A 27,356-nucleotide genomic window follows, 5' to 3' on the forward strand; every position below is an offset into this window, starting at 1 on the left:
AGGGAGGTGGGCGGTGCTCCAGTCATGCTTTAGTGATTTCCTATATAATTAACCAAATTTTTTTCCAATGAACTGCCTATGACACATTATCTGTTTTTGAAACTTTTGTCTCCATAAATAACACAGCAACACAGCACTTAAAATTCTGTGCAATTAATACAATTTTTTTTTCCCAGTCTGCCAAAAAATAATAAATGTTTTATTATAATACATATTGTTTCACTAGAAGTTTGCCTTTTATCAAATGATTCAAATGATAAGCATGGTTTATAACAATTATGAAGAGTGTTAGAAAGAAAAAGTGACCATTACCTATACTTTGGTGAAAAAGTTTATTGTAAAAACACCTCAAATTAAAGCTTAAAATTATGGTCAGACAGGAAACCCTTTCCATACATATATTTGTTGGAGGCTTTTGTGCATGTGCCCACTGTATTAGATTCTAATATTAGCGCTTATTTAGAATATTGCATTTCATTAGCGTATATAAAAATAATTTGGTTTGAGTGTATCCAAGAAATTGACTTGCTCTATAATCAGTGTCAGAAATACAAATAAGTTGTTGTATTATTAATAAAATAAGAAACAAGATTGCCTTATTCTGGGGAAAAGATGGGATGTCAATTCTTCTTTTAAAGTTCAGTTTTCTTTAACCTTGACTGTCAATTTATCAAGGTTTGCTAAATCACATGGCCATGAGTGAAAATAATTTTATCATCAGTCTGGCACTTTCGATAGTACAGCACTTGCGGTAAATATTTTTCCACCTGTCCCCGGAAATATGCCTCTACCTCCCTCATACATTCCAGTATCTCACTGCCCTCCTGTAAAAATATAAACTCATGGTTAATTTATATAAACTTAATGTTTTTTGTACATAAGGCAACTCGGTGAAAATTGACATAAGTCAATTATAATATGCAAATTCATAAATTATAGCATATGTTTATCATTGCGATTTTTGAAAACAGATATAAAAAATGTGAGATTAATATTTGCAATTTCAGGAAAACTAAGAATTCTATACTATGTTGGAAGTAGTTTATTTTGTACCTGTGTAATTATTATGTCATGTGTACAGTTGAATGAATTTTCTCTTTTTAAGAAGATATTAATCATGTACCTCACACAGGACCTGTGTTTTATCATGCATAATGTTGAAAGAATATATGCTCTTTCTAATTAGATTTTCATCATGTACCTGTGTTTCGTCATGTCGAAATGTTGAACGAACATGCACTTTCTGAACTGATTTTCATGGTTCACTTTCTAAAGATCCCTCTATACACCAATGCTGGAGATAATAAGAAGGGTTAAGTAAATAAAAAAAAAATCTTAGGAATTTAGAAACATTATATACTTACGGGATTATAAGTTTCACAATTATTAAAAACAACTTTCACATCTTCTAAACATTCTTCTACAGAGCCATAGACTAGACACTGTAATCTGTCCTTCACTATTTGGAAATCAAGTGGGTGTTTTATAATCTCATAATAGTCCGGCACCTGTAAAGTACAAAGTTGATAATGATTAACTTCATATAAATTATCTTCTTGACTGCAAAAGTTATCAATTATGAAATGAATTTTTTATAAATGTGAAATATGGGTCAGGTGGCAAAACTTGTGCTTTTTTCCATTTCATTTGAAAGGCTATTTAAATTGAAATGACAGCTCTTTGATATGTTCTGAGGGGCATTTGTTTTAATGTTTGTATGTTGATGTTTATTGTCACTAACAGTTAGATCAGTCCTTGAAGGTAAGAAACATTGTGTACTGATATACGTTCAAATATTTGTTTGTGACAAAAGTCGAGTAAGCAGAAACTGCAAATTCACCAATTTTTCTATTTACAAACATAAATAACAAACCTTGCATTCATTTATATGTCAGCAGACAATAAACAAAAAATCCAAACATCATACAAAGCATTTATATAACATACCTCCTTTTTATTTACTGGATTTAGGAATGGCCAGCAGGACTTGTGTTTCATTAAATTAGCTACAAGCTGTTCACATATCTGAAAGAAAACAAGAATGTGTCCATAGTACACGAATGCCCCACTCGCACTATCATTTTCTATGTTCAGTGGACCGTGAAATTGGGGTCAAAACTTTAATTTGGAATTAAAATTAGAAAGATCATATCATAGGGAACATGTGTACTAAGTTTCAAGTTGATGTAACTTTAACTTCATCAAAAACTACCTTGACCAAAAACTTTAACCTGAACTTTGCACTATCATTTTCTATGTTCAGTGGACCGTGAAACTGGGGTCAAAACTATAATTTGGCATTAAAATTAGAAAGATCATATCATAGGGGACAAGTGTACTAAGTTTCAAGTTGATTAGACTTCAACATCTTCAAAAACTACCTTGACCAAAAACATTAACCTGAAGCGGACGGACGAACGGAGGCAGACCAGAAAACATAATGCCCTTCTACTATCGTAGGTGGGGCATAAAAAATACATGCAAATACTATTATTGCTATTTTACGAAATTTTTCTTTGATCATACCGACTGATAATTTCCTTTCTGAGTGCAGTTGCTTGATACAAAAAACTAAGGGTGCACAAGTCGTTGTCAATGTAATTAACAACATTGTCATAGGTAAAATAGTGATAAACAGATTACCGTAGATACTCGCTTATAAGTCGGAAGTTTGGGAGTAAAATTCAGAATCCAGAAAGGGGTACCGACTTATAAGCGAGATCCAGCGACCAGAGGAAAAATCCAAGCTCGAGAAAAGTGGTCAGGAGTGAATTTCCTATTCAAAACTACGTCGGTGATTGCCAAACCTACATAAATCCCTAAATTAAAAGTTTTTGTTGAAAATAAATGACTACAATACTGTCTTTATGTTTTATTTGTTCTCTGTTAACCCTTTTCTGTCAATTTGTGTTACTGTTTCCGGTTTGTGTATTGATTTTCATGGTCAAATGGTTTGTGCATAAACCCAAAAGAAATAGCCAAGAACCAAAAATGAAAACAAGATAACAATGTACCAACTATGTAAAAGGATGTATTCAGCGGAGTTATTGTGTCATTATTGTGATATCATGATATCAATTCAATACTTATAAATCATACTATAATCAAAAATAATTTTAATATATTCATTCCCAAGATCAAAATATTATTCACTTAAAATGTCTCAGGTAAACACAAAGATTACAAAATTGATTGGCAAGCAAATATAATCCATTGATAACCCCTAATTAAGAGACAAAGAGTTGTATTCACTAAAGGTGTGACAAATATCAGTGATAGGTGAACAGATGACACTAATGAGTTGGGAGTTATTTTAAAATAAAGTTGATTAGCTTCACTTAATATTTTTAATCCTTTAATCATCACAATATAATAAGAATTATGAAGTGTACATGCTCCTTTAACACTGAGTTATTTGTCCTGTGAAAAATATTGATTGACTTTAAATTTTTTCAGGTTCATATTGGTTTATGTTCGCTTTTCTCAAACAATAGGTTGTTAGTCATACCCTACAAAATCATTGATGCATTACGTAAACAACACATGGCTAATCTGTAATCAAACAGTGAACAAAACAACAGGAATAAATACATCTTTATTATTAATAGCTACATAAATTATCATAATCAACATCAACTAAATTCAAACCAAACCAAACAAACATTCATGCAGAAAATGAATATAATTCCTGGATTTGCATTGGTTTTACCGGCGTTCAGTAACTGTCAGCTGCAAAAAAAATGTCCAAATTTTGTCCGACTTATACGAGGGTCAAGACTAAATCCTCAGAATTTGGAGCTGAAAAGGGCATCCGACTTATAGTCGGATCGACTAATAAGCGAGTATCTACGGTATCATTGGTCATCTCAACTCAACCATACTGGCTCTAGCGAGTAAATCAATCTCATTTAGATGACCAACAAATATCTAAAAATTCACAAATGTCTATTTCAAATTTATCATTTTTAATAATGGTTTGTTCCTTCTATGTCTTCATTACATCTACATGCATGTTTCTTTCTTTAAATAACTGAAAAAAGTTTAGCTTTCATAATGAAGTTGCATGAGATGTTGTGAAAATTATACTCACTTCATTTACGAAAATTCCATGCAGTGGTTATGATAAAATTTCAAAAAGTTTACACCTCAAAAGCTGATTTCAAGAATATACACCCATAAAATAAATCACCAGTGATATTGTTGGCTTTTTTCAAAACTACCTCTACCCTTTTTTATTGGGAAAATATGTGTCATTTTCATCAAATTGGGAAATTTAAAATAAACCACAAATTTAACTGAAACTTCAATTTACAGACCCCCTTTCAAGAGTCAACACCTGCTTTGAAATAAGACCCCTTTTTGTCAATGATTATACATAAATAGACCCTCAAATCTCCACATACAGCCATTTTAGTCATGAAAAATGTTTAAATGAGTGTTTTTCAGTTTTTATTCATGCACAATTACTACTGAGACTGCACTGTTTGGGAAAAAAGTTGTCTTTATTGGAATAATTTTAAGCCATTTCTTTTTCAAATTGGGATTCTTCTCCAGGGGAATAAGCCTTTAATCTCCACTAATTTAAGGCAAACTATATCACTGATCACTAGCTAAAAATCAAATTTTGTCTAGTGATTTTTGTTAAGTCATGAGAGAGAGAACAGTAAGAATAACAAATCATTAAGCCTTAAACAACTTACAGATAAATCAGATGGTGCTCTTCTAGATGTAGCTTTCTTCTCTTCTATAACTGGACTACTTTTTGCAGAGGTTTGCCCTTTCTTTGACCTTGATGAGCTTTGTTGCCTTGACTTCCTAGCAGCCTTTGATGGTGGTTGATCTTCCTCTGTGTCAGAGTCCTCTGTTTTACCCTTTGATGGCCTCCCCCTTTTTCTTTTTCGAGATGAGGTCTCCTCTGATTCACTATCAGATTCAGAGTCCTCTTTATAAGTTTTTCTAGACCTATCTGACCTCCTTGAAGAAGACTTTGTTTCAGCTTCTGATTCATCTGAATAGTCTTTGCGTTTTCTAGAATTTCGGCCTCTCCTTCCGCTAGCACGAGGCTCTTCACTTTCTTCATCTGATTCTTCTGAGTCTTCTTGTTTCCTTCTTGCTGGTCGTCCACGCCTACTTTTAGATGGTGCTTCCTCTTCCGAGTCAGAACTATCTTGTTTTCGTCTTGCTGCCCGTCGACGCCTCCCTTTACTTGGAGCTTCATCTTCTGAATCAGAGCTGTCTTTATTTTGTTTTGAAGCACGACCACGTCTTCCACTTTTGGGAGCCTCTTCCTCCGACTCCTCATCTGAATTCTCTGTTGACCACTCCTTATAATTTTTTCTTTTAGGTGCAGCTGCAATTATTAAATATCAACAATAATACAATAATTCATATAATTGTATTTTAAACTATAAATTCTTCATTGACTTCCAGACATAGTTTGTTGAAAATTCATTACCATTTAATATGCATTTTAACCTTACTAATGTTTCTTTAAATAGCTTAACTAGACTTTGAGCAAATTAGAACTTGCCATATGATATACAGTTAACCAAAGGACCATATATGCACTGAAGCATAACTGATGAAGATGATTATTTGCTCTAATAAAAGTCAAGAAAAGAATGTTGACGTTTTTTTTTTTTTTATGTACAATGAGTGTTGTAAAGATTCGAACAATCAGTAAACAGGAAGTATCTGCAAAGGTGAAAATTGCTTAAAAGCTACAACTCAACCTTATAAAGCTATATGTCAAACATAAAGCACTGTGGATTCATTATTATTCGTTGGATACCAATTTTTGTGGGTTTCGTGGGTACAGATGAACCATGAATTCAAATGTTCAACGAATATCATATTTCAGTTAGCTTTGTATACAGATATTGGCCAAACCACGAAATGAAATATCCACGAATATGCAAGTTTTCAGAAATCTACGAAAATTGATACCCACGAAAATAAATGAATCCACAGTATTCTCTTTGTCTTAATAAAATTGTAATCTTTCATTGGTTGCTATGACACACAAAAAACAGGAGCTGTGGTACATGTATGTTTAAACATATTAAATGCATACTCGTACCTCTTTTGTTTATGAGAGCATTTCTTTTCTGGGAGCGCCATCTAGAAGATCTTTTAATACCAACTTTACAGTCATTACATGACCAACTGCCTCTGTAAAAAAGAAATATTTTATTGTTATTTCATCAAACAGAACCAACAAGATGATTATCCAAATTGAACCATGCTTTTGTGTCTTATCAAATTCCCATGTTTAGTGAGCCGCAAAATAAGGTTCAAATCCAGTCATACCAACAGCACAAGGGACCTTTTTGCCAAAAATTGTCCATATTTTATCTGTTATTGCATTAATCAATAAAATAAACACATAATTTTGAGAGGCTTGAATATTACGGAGGGCACCAATTATTGTTGATTAAAAACAAGAATGTGTCCACAGTACACGGATGCCCCACTCACACTATCATTTTCTATGTTTAAAGGACTGTGAAATTGGAATAAATTCTCTAATTTGGCATTAAAATTAGAATGATCTTATCAAAGGAAACATGTATACTAAGTTTCAAGTTGATTGGACTTCTACTTTATCAAAAACTACCTTGACCAAAAACTTTAACCTGAAATTTGCACTATCATTTTCTATGTTCAGTGAACCGTAAAATTGGGGTCAAAACTCTAATTTGGCATTTAAATTAGAAAGATCATATCATAGGGCACATGTATACTAAGTTTCAAGTTGATTGGACTTCAACTTCATCAAAAACTACCTTGACCAAAAACTTTAACCTGAAATTTGCACTATCATTTTCTATGTTCAGTGAACCGTAAAATTGGGGGTCAAAACTCTAATTTGGCATTTAAATTAGAAAGATCATATCATAGGGCACATGTATACTAAGTTTCAAGTTGATTGGACTTCAACTTCATCAAAAACTACCTTGACCAAAAACTTTAACCTGAAATTTGCACTATCATTTTCTATGTTCAGTGAACCGTAAAATTGGGGTCAAAACTCTAATTTGGCATTTAAATTAGAAAGATCATATCATAGGGCACATGTATACTAAGTTTCAAGTTGATTGGACTTCAACTTCATCAAAAACTACCTTGACCAAAAACTTTAACCTGAAGCCAAAAACTTTAACCTGAAATTTGCACTATCATTTTCTATGTTCAGTGAACCGTAAAATTGGGGTCAAAACTCTAATTTGGCATTTAAATTAGAAAGATCATATCATAGGGCACATGTATACTAAGTTTCAAGTTGATTGGACTTCAACTTCATCAAAAACTACCTTGACCAAAAACTTTAACCTGAAGCCAAAAACTTTAACCTGAAATTTGCACTATCATTTTCTATCAGTGAACCATAAAATTGGGGTCAAAACTCTAATTTGGCATTTAAATTAGAAAGATCATATCATAAGGAACATGTGTACTAAGTTTCAAGTTGATTGGACTTCAACTTCATCAAAAACTACCTCGACCAAAAACTTTAACCTGAAGCGGGACAGACGGACGAACGGACGAACGGACGAACGAACAGACGGACGAACGAACAGACGGACGAACGGACGCACAGACCAGAAAACATAATGCCCCTAAATGGGGCATAAAAAACCACCCACTGATGTTTGATTTTGTTGTTTTGCTAAAGTCTGCATACAAGCCTATAGATAATTTGTACTTTGTTGATTAGGGATACATTTTCTCTCACATCAAAACATATTTCCACCTTAAGCAGAATTAGGTTAAGGCAGCAGTCTGCTAAAGGGAACAAGATGACATAACTAGGGTCCCTTATCAAAAGATATGAAATTAACAAGAATGTGTTCCAATTACACGAGTCATGCCCCACTCACACTATCATTTTCTATGTTCAGTGGACTGTGATATTGGGGTAAAAACTTTTTTGGCATTAAAATTACAAAGATCATATCATAGGGAACATGTGTACTAAGTTTCAAGTTGATTGGATTTCAACTTCATCAAAAACTACCTTGACCAAAAACTTTAACCTGAAGCGGGACAGACGAACAGAGGGATGGACGAATGGAGGCACAGACCAGACCTGCTATCGTAGGTGGGGCATAAAAATGACTTATGTTTACCTTGGTTCTCTCCTCAGAGGTGGATTATGACAGTCTAAATGATATGCTGATGGACATTCAGAACAGAATATTAGTCCCTCATCTCCGCCACATTCAATACAATTCTTTTCATGTTTAATGTCGCCCTCTTCATCCTGTAATAATTACATTACATGTATGTAGCATTAAAATCAATAATTTTGAATGGCTTAAGCCAGAAAAATTATATGGGTGTTTCCTATTACATCTTTGAAAAAAAAATAGGGTAGGTAGGTAGAGATTTTTTTTTTACATTTTTTTTTTACATCCGAGTCTATGGGAACGACATTCTGGCTTTAACAGTGCTTATTTTAAGATGACAACTGTTTTTTAAGATAGGCTATTTTCAGGCTTTAAAAAATAGGGTGGGTTCTGTAATAGGAAATACACATCTTTTTTTATTTGGCGTTACAACAATCCTGAGGCATTTCAATATCAAATTGAATTTCTGTATCAAACACAACAGCTATTACTTCACATCCTATATGTGACAATGTTAAAACAATGCAGAGAAAATAAACAAAAGCTTGACATATGTAATAATAAGAGAGGTGTACAACAGTTCATGAAACAGTTATCTCATGCAGTAATATGAGTGCTTCTATTTATTATTTCAGAGACATAGGGTTGTAAAAATGTTGATCGTGAGCACATTTTGGTGAACGCTTTTACATCCCAAATGAAATCATAAATGAAGAATTCAATTCTGAATTAAAAGATAAGTTACCAAAAGGATGGTAAATATTAGATAAAATAAGGGAACAAATCAATATTTTAGTTATGATTTTATAAACACCGAAGTGCATAATAAATAAAATAATGCAACCAACCACAATTTATAAATATGAGTGCTTCCCTTCACCTCATGCATTTAATTCTAGTACAACCCTTACCTAACTTTTACCAGAGTAGTGAGGCAGGAGCAATAAAATTTCAGAATCATTATTTTCTAAAATGCTTTTTTGACAATCTACCTGAAATGTGTCCACTTGTAAGAAATACAGTTAACACACAAACAAATTATTCCATAAAAAGTCAAACAAATCAATAAAATGTGATATTCTTAATTCATGGGGGGGAATCCACGTCATCACGCAGGGTGTCGGCGATTGAAATTGGACCACCATTTTGTCGCTTCAAGGTAAGAAATTTACTTATTATGCCAGTTATATGAGGGTTATGATTATACAAAATAGTCCACCAAAGACTATATAAAGTAGAAAAATAAATGAGCCATCGCTCAATATTATTGGTTATCTCAATTTTGCAAACACTTCGATACCACTTTTAGGAATTGGGTCAACATGCAGGATATCGGCAAAATTTTTCATAACAACATCTTGATTATCAAGAACCACCTACTTTATCAACAAATGAACATGTCTGAATTCTTTATTGTACTGGGGAAAATACTTGTTACTCACAAATGTCCGTCATTATGGTCGAAAAACGTCTTATTTTTAAACAAGAATGTGTCCACAGTACACGGATGCCCCACTCACACTATCATTTTCTATGTTTAAAGGACTGTGAAATTGGAATAAATTCTCTAATTTGGCATTAAAATTAGAATGATCTTATCAAAGGGAACATGTATACTAAGTTTCAAGTTGATTGGACTTCTACTTTATCAAAAACTACCTTGACCAAAAACTTTAACCTGAAATTTGCACTATCATTTTCTATGTTCAGTGAACCGTAAAATTGGGGTCAAAACTCTAATTTGGCATTTAAATTAGAAAGATCATATCATAGGGCACATGTATACTAAGTTTCAAGTTGATTGGACTTCTACTTTATCAAAAACTACCTTGACCAAAAACTTTAACCTGAAATTTGCACTATCATTTTCTATGTTCAGTGAACCGTAAAATTGGGGTCAAAACTCTAATTTGGCATTTAAATTAGAAAGATCATATCATAGGGCACATGTATACTAAGTTTCAAGTTGATTGGACTTCAACTTCATCAAAAACTACCTTGACCAAAAACTTTAACCTGAAATTTGCACTATCATTTTCTATGTTCAGTGAACCGTAAAATTGGGGTCAAAACTCTAATTTGGCATTTAAATTAGAAAGATCATATCATAGGGCACATGTATACTAAGTTTCAAGTTGATTGGACTTCAACTTCATCAAAAACTACCTTGACCAAAAACTTTAACCTGAAGCCAAAAACTTTAACATGAAATTTGCACTATCATTTTCTATGTTCAGTGAACCGTAAAATTGGGGTCAAAACTCTAATTTGGCATTTAAATTAGAAAGATCATATCATAGGGCACATGTATACTAAGTTTCAAGTTGATTGGACTTCAACTTCATCAAAAACTACCTTGACCAAAAACTTTAACCTGAAGCCAAAAACTTTAACCTGAAATTTGCACTATCATTTTCTATCAGTGAACCGTAAAATTAGGGTCAAAACTCTAATTTGGCATTTAAATTAGAAAGATCATATCATAAGGAACATGTGTACTAAGTTTCAAGTTGATTGGACTTCAACTTCATCAAAAACTACCTTGACCAAAAACTTTAACCTGAAGCGGGACAGACGGACGAACGAACAGACGAACGAACGAACAAACAGACGGACGAACGGACGCACAGACCAGAAAACATAATGCCCCTCTACTATCGTAGGTGGGGCATAAAAACTAAATTTGAGGTACTTTTTAGAAATTCCCTATCATAATGACTATGTATGTAAAGTTACAAATGGATGCAACTATAACTTCATCATAAACTACCTCGACCAAAAACTTTAACCTGGCAAAGAGCTGTTTCACACAATCTCATTTTCATGTTCAATGAACCATGAAATGAGGACCAAAAAACTAAATTTGAGGTACTTTTTAGAAATTCCCTATCATAATGACTATGTATGTAAAGTTACAAATGGATGCAACTATAACTTCATCATAAACTACCTCGACCAAAAACTTTAACCTGGCAAAGAGCTGTTTCACACAATCTCATTTTCATGTTCAATGAACCATGAAATGAGGACCAAAACCTAAATTTGAGGTACTTTTTAGAAATTCCCTATTATAATGACTATGTATGTAAAGTTACAAATGGATGCAACTATAACTTCATCATAAACTACCTCGACCAAAAACTTTAACCTGACATGGGACAGACGGACGAACGGACGAACGAACAGACGAACGAACAGACGGACGAACGGACGCACAGACCAGAAAACATAATGCCCCTACTACTATCGTAGACGGGGCAACAATCTCATTTTCATGTTCAATGAACCATGAAATGAGGACCAAACAAGAATGTGTCCACAGTACACGGATGCCCCACTCACACTATCATTTTCTATGTTTAAAGGACTGTGAAATTGGAATAAATTCTCTAATTTGGCATTAAAATTAGAATGATCTTATCAAAGGGAACATGTATACTAAGTTTCAAGTTGATTGGACTTCTACTTTATCAAAAACTACCTTGACCAAAAACTTTAACCTGAAATTTGCACTATTATTTTCTATGTTCAGTGAACCGTAAAATTGGGGTCAAAACTCTAATTTGGCATTTAAATTAGAAAGATCATATCATAGGGCACATGTATACTAAGTTTCAAGTTGATTGGACTTCAACTTCATCAAAAACTACCTTGACCAAAAACTTTAACCTGAAGCCAAAAACTTTAACCTGAAATTTGCACTATCATTTTCTATGTTCAGTGAACCGTAAAATTGGGGTCAAAACTCTAATTTGGCATTTAAATTAGAAAGATCATATCATAGGGCACATGTATACTAAGTTTCAAGTTGATTGGACTTCAACTTCATCAAAAACTACCTTGACCAAAAACTTTAACCTGAAGCCAAAAACTTTAACCTGAAATTTGCACTATCATTTTCTATGTTCAGTGAACCGTAAAATTGGGGTCAAAACTCTAATTTGGCATTTAAATTAGAAAGATCATATCATAGGGCACATGTATACTAAGTTTCAAGTTGATTGGACTTCAACTTCATCAAAAACTACCTTGACCAAAAACTTTAACCTGAAGCCAAAAACTTTAACCTGAAATTTGCACTATCATTTTCTATCAGTGAACCGTAAAATTGGGGTCAAAACTCTAATTTGGCATTTAAATTAGAAAGATCATATCATAGGGCACATGTATACTAAGTTTCAAGTTGATTGGACTTCAACTTCATCAAAAACTACCTTGACCAAAAACTTTAACCTGAAGCGGGACAGACGGACGAACGAACAGACGAACGGACGCACAGACCAGAAAACATAATGCCCCTCTACTATCGTAGGTGGGGCATAATAAAAACTAAATTTGAGGTACTTTTTAGAAATTCCCTATCATAATGACTATGTATGTTAAGTTACAAATGGATGCAACTATAACTTCATCATAAACTACCTCGACCAAAAACTTTAACCTGGCAAAGAGCTGTTTCACACAATCTCATTTTCATGTTCAATGAACCATGAAATGAGGACCAAAACCTAAATTTGAGGTACTTTTTAGAAATTCCCTATTATAATGACTATGTATGTAAAGTTACAAATGGATGCAACTATAACTTCATCATAAACTACCTCGACCAAAAACTTTAACCTGACATGGGACAGACGGACGAACGGACGAACGAACAGACGAACGAACAGACGAACGAACAGACGGACGAACGGACGCACAGACCAGAAAACATAATGCCCCTACTACTATCGTAGACGGGGCATAAAAATGGAAAAAGGATGTCGGCAACACATCGAATATCGAAGGATGGCGGGGACACACTAATATATACTATTTTTAACACATATGTTATTCAACATGTGACTAGATCTAATTTAAAACTAATGGTCATGACAAGCCGCAAATCAAATTCAAACTTGTGCAGGCGGAAACGATCGCGAATACAATCCGATGTTGAACAGCCGACCAGATCGCCAGCCGTAAAAAAATCAAAACCATGCAAATCCTCATTTGTCATCAAAATAAAAACGCCTGGCAAAAATATTAAGTTTCCCCAATGTCAATTACTGAAGAAATTTCAACAAAACCGCCAGTAGACTTGAGCAAATGTCACGATAGAGGACCAACAGGGCCATGCATACGATTGTTTGTAGATGAACTTCAAAACGACATGTTACATGAAATGGAACATGTTACATGAAATGGAACATGAAACAAAGGATCCCCCAAAAAATGACAAACTGCAAGAATTGATAGCACTTGCTCCTGCAGTTCTTCCGTATTCTAATGTGTGGTTGAACAACGTGTAGTTATATAAGATTGCTTTTTTAATCTGGTATCTGGGATGACATTGCATAATTGTCTGGGTGGAATGCCTTTACCAGCATAGTTTCCCATGAGATCTTTTTGTACTGTAGAGACATGAAAGTTCGATTAAAAAGCCAAATTAACTACGGTATCATCTGCAAGTAAAAATGTAACGAAACGCACGCCTGGCGTATAAAATTTTAAACCTGATACTTTTTGTTAGCTATTATTAGTGTATTTCTCTGTCCTATATTTTCTCCCATTTTTTTGTTATGTAATCCTGTCAGGTAATATTGTCATTTTAATGTTAAATTTATCATTGCCATTAAAGTGGAAGGTTTGGCATGTCACAAAACCAGGTTCAATCCACCATTTTTTTGTTTCTTAAAATGTCCTGTACCAAGTCAGGAAAATTGCCATTGTTATATAATAGTTCGTTTCTGTGTTTGTTACATTTTAACGTTGTATTTCTGTTGTGTCGTAGTTTTCCTCTTATATTTGATGCGTTTCCCTAAGTTTTAGTTTGTAACCCGGATTTGTTTTTATTTCTCGATTTATGAATTTCGAACTGCGGTATACTACTGTTGCCTTTACTAAACGCCCGGTAGATGTAGGGCCAGATGAAATGTCATATATATATATATATATATAGTATAAAATAAACTCATCATAGATACCAGGACTAAATTTTATATATACACCCACACGCGTTTCGTCTACAAAAGACTCATCAGTGACGCTCGAATCAAAAAAAGTTTTAAAAAAGCCAAATAAAGTACGAAGTTGAAGAGCATTGAGATCCAAAATTCCTAAAAGTGTTGCCAAATACAGCTAAGGTAATCTATGCCTGAGGTAGAAAAGCCTTAGTATTTCAAAAAATTCAAAATTTTGTGAACAGTTAATTTATAAATAAAAAGACTTGGTCCAATAATTGACCCCTGTGGGACCCCTGGCTGAACTGAAACGAAATCTGACTTTCACCTTCTAAAACTTTTTTTTTCTCGAATATTTACAAAAATTGAATCCTGAAATTGAGTGCATGAAATGGAAGCAAGCAAGGAACGCTAATCCTGTTTTTTTTTATCGTATCTTTATTATGGTTGATATAATCAAAGGACACTTACATTGTTAATATATTAGTGTGTCCCCGACATCCTTCGATATTCGATGTGTTGCCGACATCCTTTTTCCATTTTTAAAAAAATAAGACGTTTTTCGACCATAATGCCGGATATTTGTGAGTAACAAGTATTTTCCAGAGTACAATAAAGAATTTGGACATGTTCATTTGTTGATAAAGTAGGCGGTTCTTGATAATCAAGATGTTGTTATGAAAAATTTTACCGATATCCTGCATGTTGACCTAATTTCTAAAACTGGTATCGAAGTGTTTGCAAAATTGAGATAACCAATAATATTAAGCGATGGCTCATTTATTTTTCTACTTTATATAGTCTTTGGTGGACTATTTAGTATAATCATAACCCTCATATAACTGGCATAATAAGTAAATTTCTTACCTTGAAGCGACAAGATGGTGGTCGTATTTCAATCGCCGACACCCTGCGTGATGACGTAGATTCCCCCCCTTGTAATTTTTCTCAAAAAAAAAAAAAATCCTTAATGGGTTTCTGAATCTGCACTTAAAAATCTTCTACTATATCATGAATAATTTACCTCAGAATCTCCAGGCATTTCCTTCCCTTTCCTTCTCAGGTCTTTAGGCTAAAATAAACATGAACATAGAATTGAATTCAGACTTTGTGGTCATAAACATTTCAAGCATGTTTATCCACTTTCAATTTTATTATGGTACTCTGACTAAATACTATATTTTGCACTTGGAGCACAAATTCTGTACTCTTGACTACCGAATATATATTTATGATCAGGAGTCTTGAGAGTTATATCAAACACAAGGTTTTAAACACAGGCATCCCAAATTCTGAAAAATAATAGACTACAGTAAATTTTGAAAATTTTGCAATGTTTTTATCATCTGACATGATAATTGAGAAAAAATTGATAGTTTTACTAGATTAAAAACTTGCATTTTAAAGTTTAATATCATTATTTGCTTGCATCATTTCCTTAAATAATAATAAATAATCTTTCTTCATCAATTGATTAACTATTACAGTATTTTCTAAAATTGCAGTTTACGTCAGAGTAATCAATCTTTTGTCAGACAGGAAACTTTAAAAAAAGAAGATTTGTATCTGATATTATCTAGTCTTTGATATAAACTACTATAAAACTACAATAAAAACAGCAAAGGTACTTATTAATTACTGACCATATAAAATAACCCAAACTTACCGCACATGCAGCACAGAACCAGTCATCTTCTGGTACCTCTAACAGAGCAGGACGTAAACAAAACATATGGAAAGGCTGGTTACATTCATCACACAACAATAACTTAGATTCGTCTGTCTTCTTACGACAAATTTTGCATTTCTGGAATGAAAAAATAAAAGCTTTATTGACCTTTAATATGACTAATTTAATAAAAAAAAAAAAAAAAGTATTTAACAAGAAATTCCACAATTTATTAATTTGCGTTCCTCTTAACACCCATAATGAAAATGGGGAACAGCTTTAAGAGAATATCAATTTCAAGATTAAGACATGACAAGACATATAACAGGAACTACATACCACATTTTCTGCCGATTTTTCCCACTTTATACACGAGTCTAACATGCCAATCAGTACATGTAACCGTGACATGGTTGTACAACTCTTCACAGCCTCTCTCCAGTTAACAACTCCTGCAACTTCAGTTTCTTCTTCTGTAAGGAAACAATACAAAATATCAGTATAATCTTTTCTGACCAAGAACACAATGGCAATTGTTTTACATTTGTTCCTTTTCATGTGTTTGATTTTCTCAGGTTTTATGGACTTTTTTGGTTAATTTGTTAATTCTTTTGTACCACATATTCTGCAAATCTGAAGCAGCCATATACAACAATTATGTTTACATGTATATATATATACACTGTAAATTCACAATTTTTTCGAGTGCATTGTGATTTTTTAACAATAGATAAAATGTGAGATTAATTTAGCAATTTTAAGAGTTGCAACATACTATCTCCTTTCTTTTATTTTTTGTTTGAATTGTTTTACATTTGTCATTTTGAAGCTCTTCATAGCTTGCTGTTTGGTTTGAGCTGAGGTTTAGTGTTGAAGGCTGTAGTTTGACCTATAATGGTTTACTTTTACAAATTGTTATTTGGATGGAGAGTTATTTCATTGGCATTCATCATGCTCATAGTGATACCACATCTTCATATAAAAAAAAACTTCCAAGTTTTTATTTGACTCTGATATCACTTTTATATTCCTGACTGCTAAAACTGTCATTAATTCCATTCCATTTGTATTATATTGTTGAAAATGCCCTTTTGCTTTGCATACATTGGTCAACAGTATATTTGACCTTTTAACCTCCACTGACCTTTAGAGTCATCAAGGTCTTCCTCCTCTTCCTCTTCACCTTTGACCTCAGTAACTTTCGATCTTCTCTTTTTATTTGCCATCATTCCTTGCCTAAATTTTTCTAAGATATTTTCTTGTGATTCTATTAAGAGCTGACCCTGGGAATACAAACATGTATAAATTAAACAAGCATTGTTTGTGTATTGCATGGCAATACATTGTCCCCTACCAGTTAACAAATGATTAAAAGTTCATGGCATTAATTTAAAACATAATCCTATCTTGATCTATAACTGGTCATGGTGTAAACTATATTACAGATAACAAGTCAATATCTTCCAGCATGATGAATTTAAGTGAATTTTCTAAGTCAAAGGACCATAACTCTGCACAAAATCCCCAGAACCGGAACAAATTTCGAACTTGATCTGTAAGTTGTCATCATAAAACAATGCACTCAATATCAAATCAATATCTTCAAACATGAAGAAAAAACTGATAGATGGACAGACTGACGGAGTGCCAACCTAAAGTCCTCTTTCGACTTCGTCAGTAGGGGAGTAATAAAGCTTTTATATATAAGTGATCCAGATATAATTGTATATGTGATCAGGAGGCACTCAAAATAAATGGTGTGGTATTTCTAATTTCAACAAAAATGAAAATCTTTATAGCCTTGTAATGTGTCAAGTTAAGGTTAAAATTTGTCTGTCATCTGACCACACCCCAAAACACAAACACACACATCTAATTACATGAATACCTTTTAACCCTTTCGCCGATGAGTCCCGGTTTACCGGGATTCACGCTTCAGACAGCTGACGATGAGTCCCAGTTTACCGGGATCGGAATATCTCTTTTATGTTTCCCGCTCAAACAGTGCAAACATGAGTTATCTTTCTTTGATGAATACCTGGATGAGAGTGTAAACATGGTGCTTCCGTTTGTTGAAAACCGTGTCAAAATCAGAGGAAATTTACGGAATTTACGAGAATTTGAAATGAGGGAACATTTTTTTTGATAGAATATGGAAAAATTGAAGCCAAACTAGTATACTTTTTTGACATAAAATGTCGTTTTATGTTCAAAACACTTGGAATGGACATCGTTCAGTGTGAGGAATTTGTACAGCCTCGTAAAATTTTTCAAAATTTTGCCGTTTTGGGTTAAAAAATTACGATTTGGGGTAAAAGAGCAGAATTTTGAGAATTTCACCTTGATAATGCCGAAAATTTGAAAATTTGAATATTTTATGAAGAAAAAATTATCAAAACATGAACAAAACTGTGAACATAGTGTTAGTAAATGAAATAAATACACAAATAACTACAAACAAGTTTTTATTGACATTTATTATGAAGATCTCCCACTTAAGTAATAGTAGCCAGGGAAGCCATCGTCTCAGAGTAGCTTCAGTATGGGCAGCAATCGGTGAAAGGGTTAAGCTAAAAAAATGTATCATAGTCTAACAATCTTCATCTAACTACAGATTTAAATGTCATACTCATTAATTTTTTCAGCTATTCATTTGGTGGAAAGTATGCTATTACTACAAATGGTTTCAGAAAAGATTAAATTTTCAAAACTAACTTGTGCTTCATTCAGTTTGTTTTTTTTCTTCATAATTTTGAATTTTGCACAAGGTTATGTTTCAAGTCACAATAAACTTACAAAATCAGCTATTTCTGTTGCAGTTTCTAATCTTGCATCCCAAGCATCAAAGTCTGGAACTCCACCTAAACCACCATTCTTCAAACGGATTTCTGTTTCTAATAACTCCTAATAAAATAAAACGAAATGAAAATCTGTACTTTATAGAAATATCATTCCAATTCTTGTATAAATCAATTTCAGCTAAACTTTTTTTACTGTAAATTCCGAAATTTTTGCAATATTTTTATTATTGCGAAAAATGCAAACAAAATTATAATCCATTAATTTAAACTCACATTTGGAAATTATTTATATGAATTAAACAGGATTTTTCTTAATATCAGAAAAATTAAAATCACATTCTAGCCTAAAATGACAAAATCGCAATAATAAATGCATGCAATAATTTCTGAATTTACAGCATTAAATTCTTTATAACATGTAGCAGACGCAGTAATAAGCCAGTCAGTTCTTTAATCTTCACTTCGGTACATGTTTAAAGTCATAAGAAACGAGTGAGTGGTGAAAATAATGTTTATCCAATTTTTTGAACCAATGCATGTATATATCATAAACTTAGTCCTCTGTGCACGATTTTATCCTTTTTTGCCCAAATGCAAACCTCCTTTTGACACAATCAGTAACAAACTATCAAATTTTCCGTATTTTTGAAAAGTTTTCAGTAATCATTCATAAACGTGCATTTACCAATTAAAATTACTGACGAGTGGTTGCAAAGTGATGTACACTAAAATTTGTCATTTAACATGTTGTCTGTAGTATGTATTCCATTCAATAATTGTTCATATGTTCTCGACTCAAACATTTTTGTTTTGTCAAGGAGAAGTAGAGAAAGCGGGAAAGCTACTTAATAAAATGCAAGTTTGCCTCTTCGGAAGTCAGTTAGTTACCCAACAATAGGTTGATAACTCCCGAGAAACCGGAAGCATTACATTGGCGTTTCCTAAATACTGGACCAAGGCGGAAAAGTAATGATAAAAATCCGCGTTTTACAAAATTGAACGTCGATGATTGGGAATCCGTAACTATTCGACTTTGACCGTAATAGCGTAGTTTTTATCGCAAAATCGGAAAAACTACGGAAAAATCGTAATGGTTGGCATCTATGCAAATGCATCGTATAATCGTCCTTTTTTTTTTCTCTGTCTGTTATGATTTAACAAATATGGCAGCTCATTAAATGCCGTGTTTTGAAGCCGAAGTTTACAGATTGTCACCTTATAGTAAACAAATAACAAAAAGCATGGGTATTTAGCACGTGTTTAACATGTATAATCAGATTATAGTTTATTTTAATGACAGATCCATGCGTATTGTGATCATCAGATTTTTATGAGGAGGGTTACGCTCAGGTCACTATGCATACAGAAAATATGTCGGCAAATTGCTTCCTGGAAGCAAGCAATTAAAAATAAGCAAACTTCTTCTAAATGTGGACAAATCAAAGAATTTTCCTTAGAAAAAAGTATATGAACATAAGTTGTATAATGAAAACTATCCATTTAGTTATAAAAAACATATGCATATTTTTTTTTAATTCGAGGTTTCATATGACTTTAATGATATGATTGGTTTTTCAAATTGCAATTACTATGAATTCATTATTATTCTAGGATTTTGTGAGTATAAGTAAAGCACAATTTTAATGTCAACATGGATGCATGTAGCATCTGTAAGCAAACAATGGCAAAACCATGAAATAAAATATTTAAATAAAAAATCTACTTTTCCTCATTCTGTGGTTTTTGTCAGGTTTTTATTTGTGCTTTGACTGCAGAACTGACAATCAAGCCATTTTCAACTGATTTCTACAGTTTGTTCTTTTGTTGTACACCTATGTCCTGGATTAGAAAGGGTATTGAGAGCTCCCAGAAATTGTTGAGGTGAGGGGTCTGGAGGGAGTTTCAAAATCTCCCCATAACCAACACATTTCAATTCTCTAAGCCTACCTTCCTGAATGCCTTCACTAAATCCTCTTCTTCCTCTTCCTCTCCTTCTGTCTTTACTCTAGAAAACATAGAAGTCAAAATATACATGTATACTCACTGGCAATTTTATCTTGTACTTACAGGACCAACTTGACGGGTGCCACAAGTGGAGCAGGATTGTCTTACCCTTCCAGAGCACATCACTTCATCAGATCACCCCAGTTTTTGGGTCGGTTTATGTTGCTAAGTCTTTAGTTTTCTATTTTGTGTTTGTATACAGTAATTTGTTTTTTTGGGACTTTTTTCATTCTTGCCATGGCAAAGTCAGAGTTTATTTTTGAAATAAGTTTGAATGTCCCTTTGGTATCTTTACACTCTCTCATACCACATCTACCTGTTTAGACTTCAATACTTTATTAAATTTTCCGGTTTAAACTTTAATTATTTAACTCACTTCTTCGGTTGCTGAGATCCATTTAATCCTTTTGCAAGATGGTCATATCGTTTCTTTAACTCCTCTATCAACTGACTTTCTCTATAACCTTGAGGATGCAGTTTCTTCAAGAGTTCATCAATTTCAGCCAACGTATTATAGGTAAACCATAAGTTCTGTCCATTATGTGGAACACTGAAATAGAGTCAAGTAAATTGTTTTACTGTGGATTCATTATTATTAGTGGGATACCAATTTTCGTGGATTTTGTGGGTTAAGGTAAACCACAAATTTAAATGTTCAATGGAATACAATGCTTGTATGCAGACTTTTGTAAAACCATGGAATGAATATCCAAAAAATACCATTTTTTTTCACAATCCACGGAAAATTGGAAACCCATGAAAATAAATTTACCATCAGATGTTGTCCAAATTAAGTAAACCTCTGCTTGACAGTGTCATTTTTCCTGTTATCAGCTTCAAGTTTCTGTAGTAGTTTGATATAAAAAAAAATAATCTCTTTTAAATACAATTTATTTCATGAACTGCTTGTATTTTGATATTTGTTAATTGCCATGTGGAATATTAATATTATTGGGTTGATAAGCATGCATTAATTTCTTCATTCCCATGGTGTTTTGTTTGATTTGAGTTTTACTTAATTTTTGATACAAATTGGTGTGAATGTATGTGAGAACATTTTTTCTCAGCATCTAGACTTAAAATTTAACCTCAAGTATCAGATGAGTTGGTTTACTCATTCAACAGATCTATATTATCATAAAACTTACGTTTTTTCTTCACTGACATCTGTCTGTGATTTAATTCCGTCTTCGTCAGATGATTCTTCATCGGATCCTGAATTTTTGTTCTTCTGAGAACAATATTCTATATCGTCTGTTACCCAACCTGAAATGATATCATTTTTTTTAAATAGAGCCTATAAATGCAAATTTATCTTTCATGTTTAAGCATAATTCATTAACACATGAATCTACTTATATATTCTTTTTTAAAATTTATAAAAGGAGTTTCTAATATACACTTTTATTGTATAATTAAAAATCTGCATGGCTATTCGTAATATTGTTGTGAGGAATTAAATACACACTTTATGATGACAGTCAAATAAAAAAATGTTTGGTGAGTCTTAATTCATAACTGGTTATTCTTGTCTTTATAGAATAAAGGTGGTCAACCTTCACTATAATTTACTGAAAATGGAATAATATTTGATTTCAATGACAAAGATTTGCATAGAAAAAAATAATAAATAATCACCGTTGACCAATATTTTTCAAATGTGAGTACAGAGGCTATAATTACCTTTCTCTATATAAATCCCTGGAGTAGCTTTAGAAAATACCCAATATCTATTATGATTTCTGTCAGTTCCAACAGGGGTGACTCTCAAAACATGTTTAGCTGCTCCTATTCCTTCCTGTGGAAATAAAAACAAAACTTGCAAAATCACTTGAAAATCAAAAAATTGAAAAACATGAAATCTACAAAAAGAATGACTGTAATGTATTAACTTAAATTAACAATCATTTCTTTTTTGTGCATCAAAATTAACTCTTCTCTTATCAGCATTCCATAAACAAAATGCAATCAAGCTATGATTATCATTATCAAGAATTAGAAATCAATCAATCAAAATACTGGATATGGTATTTTGTGCACAAATTTTGAACTCTTACAGTAAAAGCCTTTTCCAAATCTATTCTTTCTTTCTGTTCCATATATTCTTCATAATCTCTCTGTTTTCTGAAATAGAATAATGTATTTTATAACATCAGTGAAATGATTGATGAATGAGTGTTGGTGTTGAATGCCATTTTCAGCGCTTGTGGCTATTTTGTGGCAGCATTTTTTTTTATTGGTGGAGAGCCCTTGTTAATAAAGATGGGAGTCAAAACACCTCCTGCCACCAACAGGGTTCAAACACATTAAATCCATTGATTGATAGGTGTTTAATGCCACTTTCTGAACTTTTGTACTATTTTGTGTAGATCAGCTTTTATTTTGGAAGGAAGCTGGGTTCAATTAAGATTAGAGTTGAACACATCAAATTTTTCAACAGTATTTTCCACTTCCCCTTAGCCTCATTGCCTTAAAATCCGTATCAAAATTATTAATTTTAAACTCTTAACCAGAGTCACATGGTTAAGTCTACTGACAGAAGATATTCAAAATATTATTTCAGATAAATCTAGCCCAACAGATGCCCCTTTTGTTTGTGTTGTCAGGTTGCTGTTCCATTTATGTGTATTTTGTCTCCTATATATAATTTTACAAAACATTCAATGATAACATCAAATCAGTTATATCTTACTGTTCTCTTCTTTCTTGGTCCTTCTTTTCTTTCTCTGCTGCAGCCTGGTTTGCCAAAAGTCTTCTTCGCTTAACAACAGAGGCAAGGTCACTCTGGTCACCACCCCCATCAGTACCTTCATCTGCAGACACATCAGGTGTGGTCCCTTTAGAACTGTCTCCACCATTGACACTGACTTTCCCGTAAAACGATGTCAGTAATACATCTGAAAAACAAAACGAGAATGATAAGTTGTCGTGTTAAGTATACCCTTATTTTAAGTATTAGTAAACAAGAAGCAGATATCTGATAGATCTTAAAAGCACCAAAACATTTCAAACCGCTGAAAAAATATGAAGTCATTCTGTTTATTTGTTCTGAAGAAATGTTTGGTTGCAAATTCCACAAATTTAAGTATCTGCTAACGGGAAGTAGCTGTATAACATATCAAACAAGTGAAACTGTGAGCTACTGCTCACTGATGATACCCCCGCCGCAAGTGGATAATATTAATAGTGTAAAAATATGCAAGTGTTCGGTAAACAGGAAGTTGTCAAGTGATGAATCTGAAAACGCATCACACGGTATAGCTGACTTATATAAATCTCGAAACCAAATTTCAGAAATCCTTGTATTGTAGTTCCTGAGAAAAATGTGACGAAAATTTTCAACTTGGCTATCATGTGTAAAATCATAAAGTGTTCGGTAAACAGGAAGTTGTCAAGTAATCAATCTGAAAACGCATCACACGGTATAGCTGACTTAGATAAACCCTGAAACCAAATTTCAGAAATCCTTGTATTGTAGTTCCTGAGAAAAATGTGACGAAAGTTTCATGGGAAACTGACTGACGGACGGACTGACTGACAGAAAGAGGTAAAACAGTATACCCCCCTTTTTTGAAAGCGGGGGTATAATAAAAATATGTCCATGTTACATCTCATCGCCGTCAAGTTGTTGGTGATAGATAAGACAGTTCCGACAAAATAGATTTTTTAGCAAAGCAGAGAATGATTCCACTACTCATTTATTTTAGTGTTTACAAATTTTAGGAGATGGAGGAAAAATTTCATAGCCTGCATACATGTTTTGTTGGAAAATTATGGTTCACCTTTATCCAGGAAATCCATGAATACAGGCCATTCATTAGGAGGCGGTACCCGGTACTTTTACCCTCCTATGCTATTGACATGTCCCGCCTACATGTAGGAATTTTTATATAAGATATTCATGGAATAAATTGAAAAGTACCACCTTGAAACGTGGAAAGTACTAGTCAACATGAAAGATAATGAGACCCCTGTGAATGATGGTAAGTAATGATTTGTTTAAAGTCAAGACATCATACCTTTAGAGGTAGTTTTTTCTTTATCATCTGCTGGTTTCTCTTCCACTTGTTTTGATTTATCTCCCATTTCTTTCTTTAACTCTTTTTCTTTTCTCAGTTTATCATTTTTCTTCTTCAGTTCTGCCATTTTCTTTTTCCTAAAAAAAAATCCAAAAAACTAACTGTTTGAATGTCAACTTTTAAGAATGGTTTCTGGTTGCTATTCTTAAGTTACTCACAGTAACAAAAAATCCAAAAGATTATAACAAAAGAGTCAGACAATTATTTTAGTGAAATGAGATCAAAGGTGTTTACATTATATAATTAGGCATAAAATGTGTCTTTTGTATTCAAGTTTCTTTACATAAGTTTAAATTAGGCTATAACTTTGTAACAATTTAATGGAAAATGCTAGACAAACAATACAGGTTTTTAGCGGTCGCGAGTTTTCTTTCTGTACTATTTTTGAATGTAGCTTTATTCTCAACTACAGCAATATCTGTTAGAACATAAGACTGAAATCATTTGTGGTCAGATTTCCGTGAATGATATGTGGTTTTCATTTAACAATCTATGTCAAAAGAAACTAATGTACAGGAAACAAAACGATAAAGAAATGAACAAAGTTTTATAATTAATTAAGATTACTATGGTAAACTATGGTCAAGAGCATATGCTTACAAATAATTTAACTAAGTATGAAAGCTTTCTGTCAAATTTTTTAGCATTGTAGTGAATTGGACAGACCAAAAGAATAATTATGTTCCCGGCAGCGTCCAACATAAGGAAACTTCCTGAACAGGTGACACTTACCATAATTGTGTTGCTTCATTTTGTTTTTCTTCCATGTAATCCTGTACAGAATATGTCCCCATAATACGTAGACAAAGGCCTTTTAAAATCTTCACTTTCTGTTCACCATCTAAATCATACAATTCTTGGCTTTCTAATAACTGGATGATTTCTTCAGGCTGTTGAGAAAATAAATAATGACATTTACCAAATAGGATGTGGTATGATTGCCAATGAGACTACTCTCTACTTGAGAACAAATGACACATAAGTTTTTGACCAACTTTATTTTCTTCATATTATATATGCCAATGGTTTCTATGATGAGCTTAATGTTTCTAAAAGACTACACAGCTACTTTTGCATAGGTACTATTTCTGTACTTAAAATCTGTAGTACTGGAAATTTACTTTTAATATTTAGTAAAATTTCTTTACTTTAAAATTATTGTAATATTACTTGTATTTTCCAGTACTTGATTTGTACTTAAAATATTAGTACAAAAATAATGCCAACAATGATCACAGTATTCCATGTTTGAACATCATAACTTTATGACATTTGAAAAAGACAAACTTTCAAAATGCTGAAATGTAACCGAACAACCAAAAATCTGTAGTAGCTAAATTTCAAGTACAAATCAAGTACTGTAAAACAGAGGTACCTTTATATTACAATAATTCTAAGTAACAAAATAGTACTAAATATTTAAAGTAGATTTCCAGTACTACAGATTTTTGGTACAGAAATAGTACCTATGCAAAAGTAGCTGTGTAGTATTTTTAAGATATTAATAGTTTTTTCTCTAAAATTGATTCGTGACTAGTTAGGGACAACATTAAAAGATTGATGTAGGATAAAAAACTTAAATCAAATAGTTTGTGGGTGGGGGGGGGGGGGGGGTCAACATTGTTGCAAGTTTTGTTAATCTAAAATCGATTTTACATATATCCCTATTGGTCAATCAATTTTTTCCAAATTAAGTTAAGAGGGGGGTGTGGGGGGTCAGTGAAAAAACTGTGAATTTAATTTTTTATCCTTCATTAAACTTTTGATGTCGTCCCTTAATATGATAATGTGATATGAAAAGTAAACTCAGTTTTGGTTTTGATGTTCCTTGTTAAGATGCGTGAGGACTAAAAACATCGTTATATTGGTATTTTGCCTGATAGATCCAAGCTTTTAACCCAAAAAACTAGTTTTCCCAAATTAAGTTAAACAATGTTAAGTCAAGGTTTCATTCAATTACAAGTCTAAATAAAACAAATGAAAAAGCCAACCCTTATTGTACATTGTACACATCAACTTATTTGTCAAATTCAGATATAAAAGTCATTTAAGTCAAAAATGTTTTATAAGTTTTCAAGTCAACACACATCATTCTAACCTGTCGATACAGTCTTTTTCAGTTTTACCCCATAACTTTTTATATCTATACTTAATGCTTATTCTACCCTACCACATAAGTAAACACATATACACTAGTTTTGTGTACCTACCACTTCGTCTTCGTTATTATCCTCATCATCGCTATCACTGTTGTGATCCTCCTGTACGTCCTGTTTCCGCAGACAGAGACGAACAAGTTCAGAGGTTGTATAGGAGTTTACAGGAATGTCAGATAATGAAATTTTAATTTCCTGGTAATCCTGGAGAAATATGAAACAGAATTATTAAATGTTCACGTTAAGCAGTGACTGAAATGAATTATGAATAGTCAGCAATAGTTGTACTTGAAATAAAAGTAGGAATTGATTAATTATCTTAGGAAGAAGGAAGTATTATTTGGGTTTTAAAATTGTATTGAATAAAGGTATTTTGGGTCTAAATACTAGCAAGTCATGGACATTTCATTAAAATTTGTGATCAAATGAAACATTTTTGGGTGTAAAAAATCTGAGACATTTTAAGATTATCCCAAACTGTAAATTCAGAAAAAGCTGCACACGCATATAATTAAAAGTACAAGTTTTTATATTTTGCAAATTTATCCTGTCAAATTACCTCAACTAAGAGGATTT

At 32.7% G+C, this 27,356-nt stretch overlaps 1 protein-coding gene across 1 annotated transcript in view; it reads right to left on the reverse strand.

Moving 5' to 3' along the window:
• Nucleotides 1-27,356, reverse strand: part of LOC139481942 (tyrosine-protein kinase BAZ1B-like) — a 59,232-nt gene that overhangs the window by 2,041 nt on the left and 29,835 nt on the right. Inside the window, exons 13-32 of the mRNA XM_071265521.1 lie at nt 26,835-26,984; nt 25,357-25,514; nt 24,565-24,701; nt 23,238-23,442; nt 22,603-22,669; nt 22,229-22,343; nt 21,694-21,811; nt 20,922-21,095; nt 20,489-20,546; nt 18,537-18,644; nt 16,885-17,023; nt 16,080-16,213; nt 15,738-15,878; nt 15,096-15,143; nt 8,130-8,263; nt 6,080-6,171; nt 4,701-5,350; nt 1,948-2,025; nt 1,365-1,508; nt 77-824 (exon numbers count right to left, since the gene is read on the reverse strand). Of these exons, the coding sequence (XP_071121622.1) occupies nt 681-824; nt 1,365-1,508; nt 1,948-2,025; nt 4,701-5,350; nt 6,080-6,171; nt 8,130-8,263; nt 15,096-15,143; nt 15,738-15,878; nt 16,080-16,213; nt 16,885-17,023; nt 18,537-18,644; nt 20,489-20,546; nt 20,922-21,095; nt 21,694-21,811; nt 22,229-22,343; nt 22,603-22,669; nt 23,238-23,442; nt 24,565-24,701; nt 25,357-25,514; nt 26,835-26,984 (2,994 nt within the window). The 3' untranslated portion in view covers nt 77-680. The remainder of the gene's footprint in view (nt 1-76; nt 825-1,364; nt 1,509-1,947; nt 2,026-4,700; nt 5,351-6,079; nt 6,172-8,129; nt 8,264-15,095; nt 15,144-15,737; nt 15,879-16,079; nt 16,214-16,884; nt 17,024-18,536; nt 18,645-20,488; nt 20,547-20,921; nt 21,096-21,693; nt 21,812-22,228; nt 22,344-22,602; nt 22,670-23,237; nt 23,443-24,564; nt 24,702-25,356; nt 25,515-26,834; nt 26,985-27,356) is intronic.

This window comes from Mytilus edulis, chromosome 7 (assembly GCF_963676685.1).
Source record: "Mytilus edulis chromosome 7, xbMytEdul2.2, whole genome shotgun sequence".
Classification (NCBI taxonomy): Eukaryota; Metazoa; Mollusca; class Bivalvia; order Mytilida; family Mytilidae; genus Mytilus; species Mytilus edulis.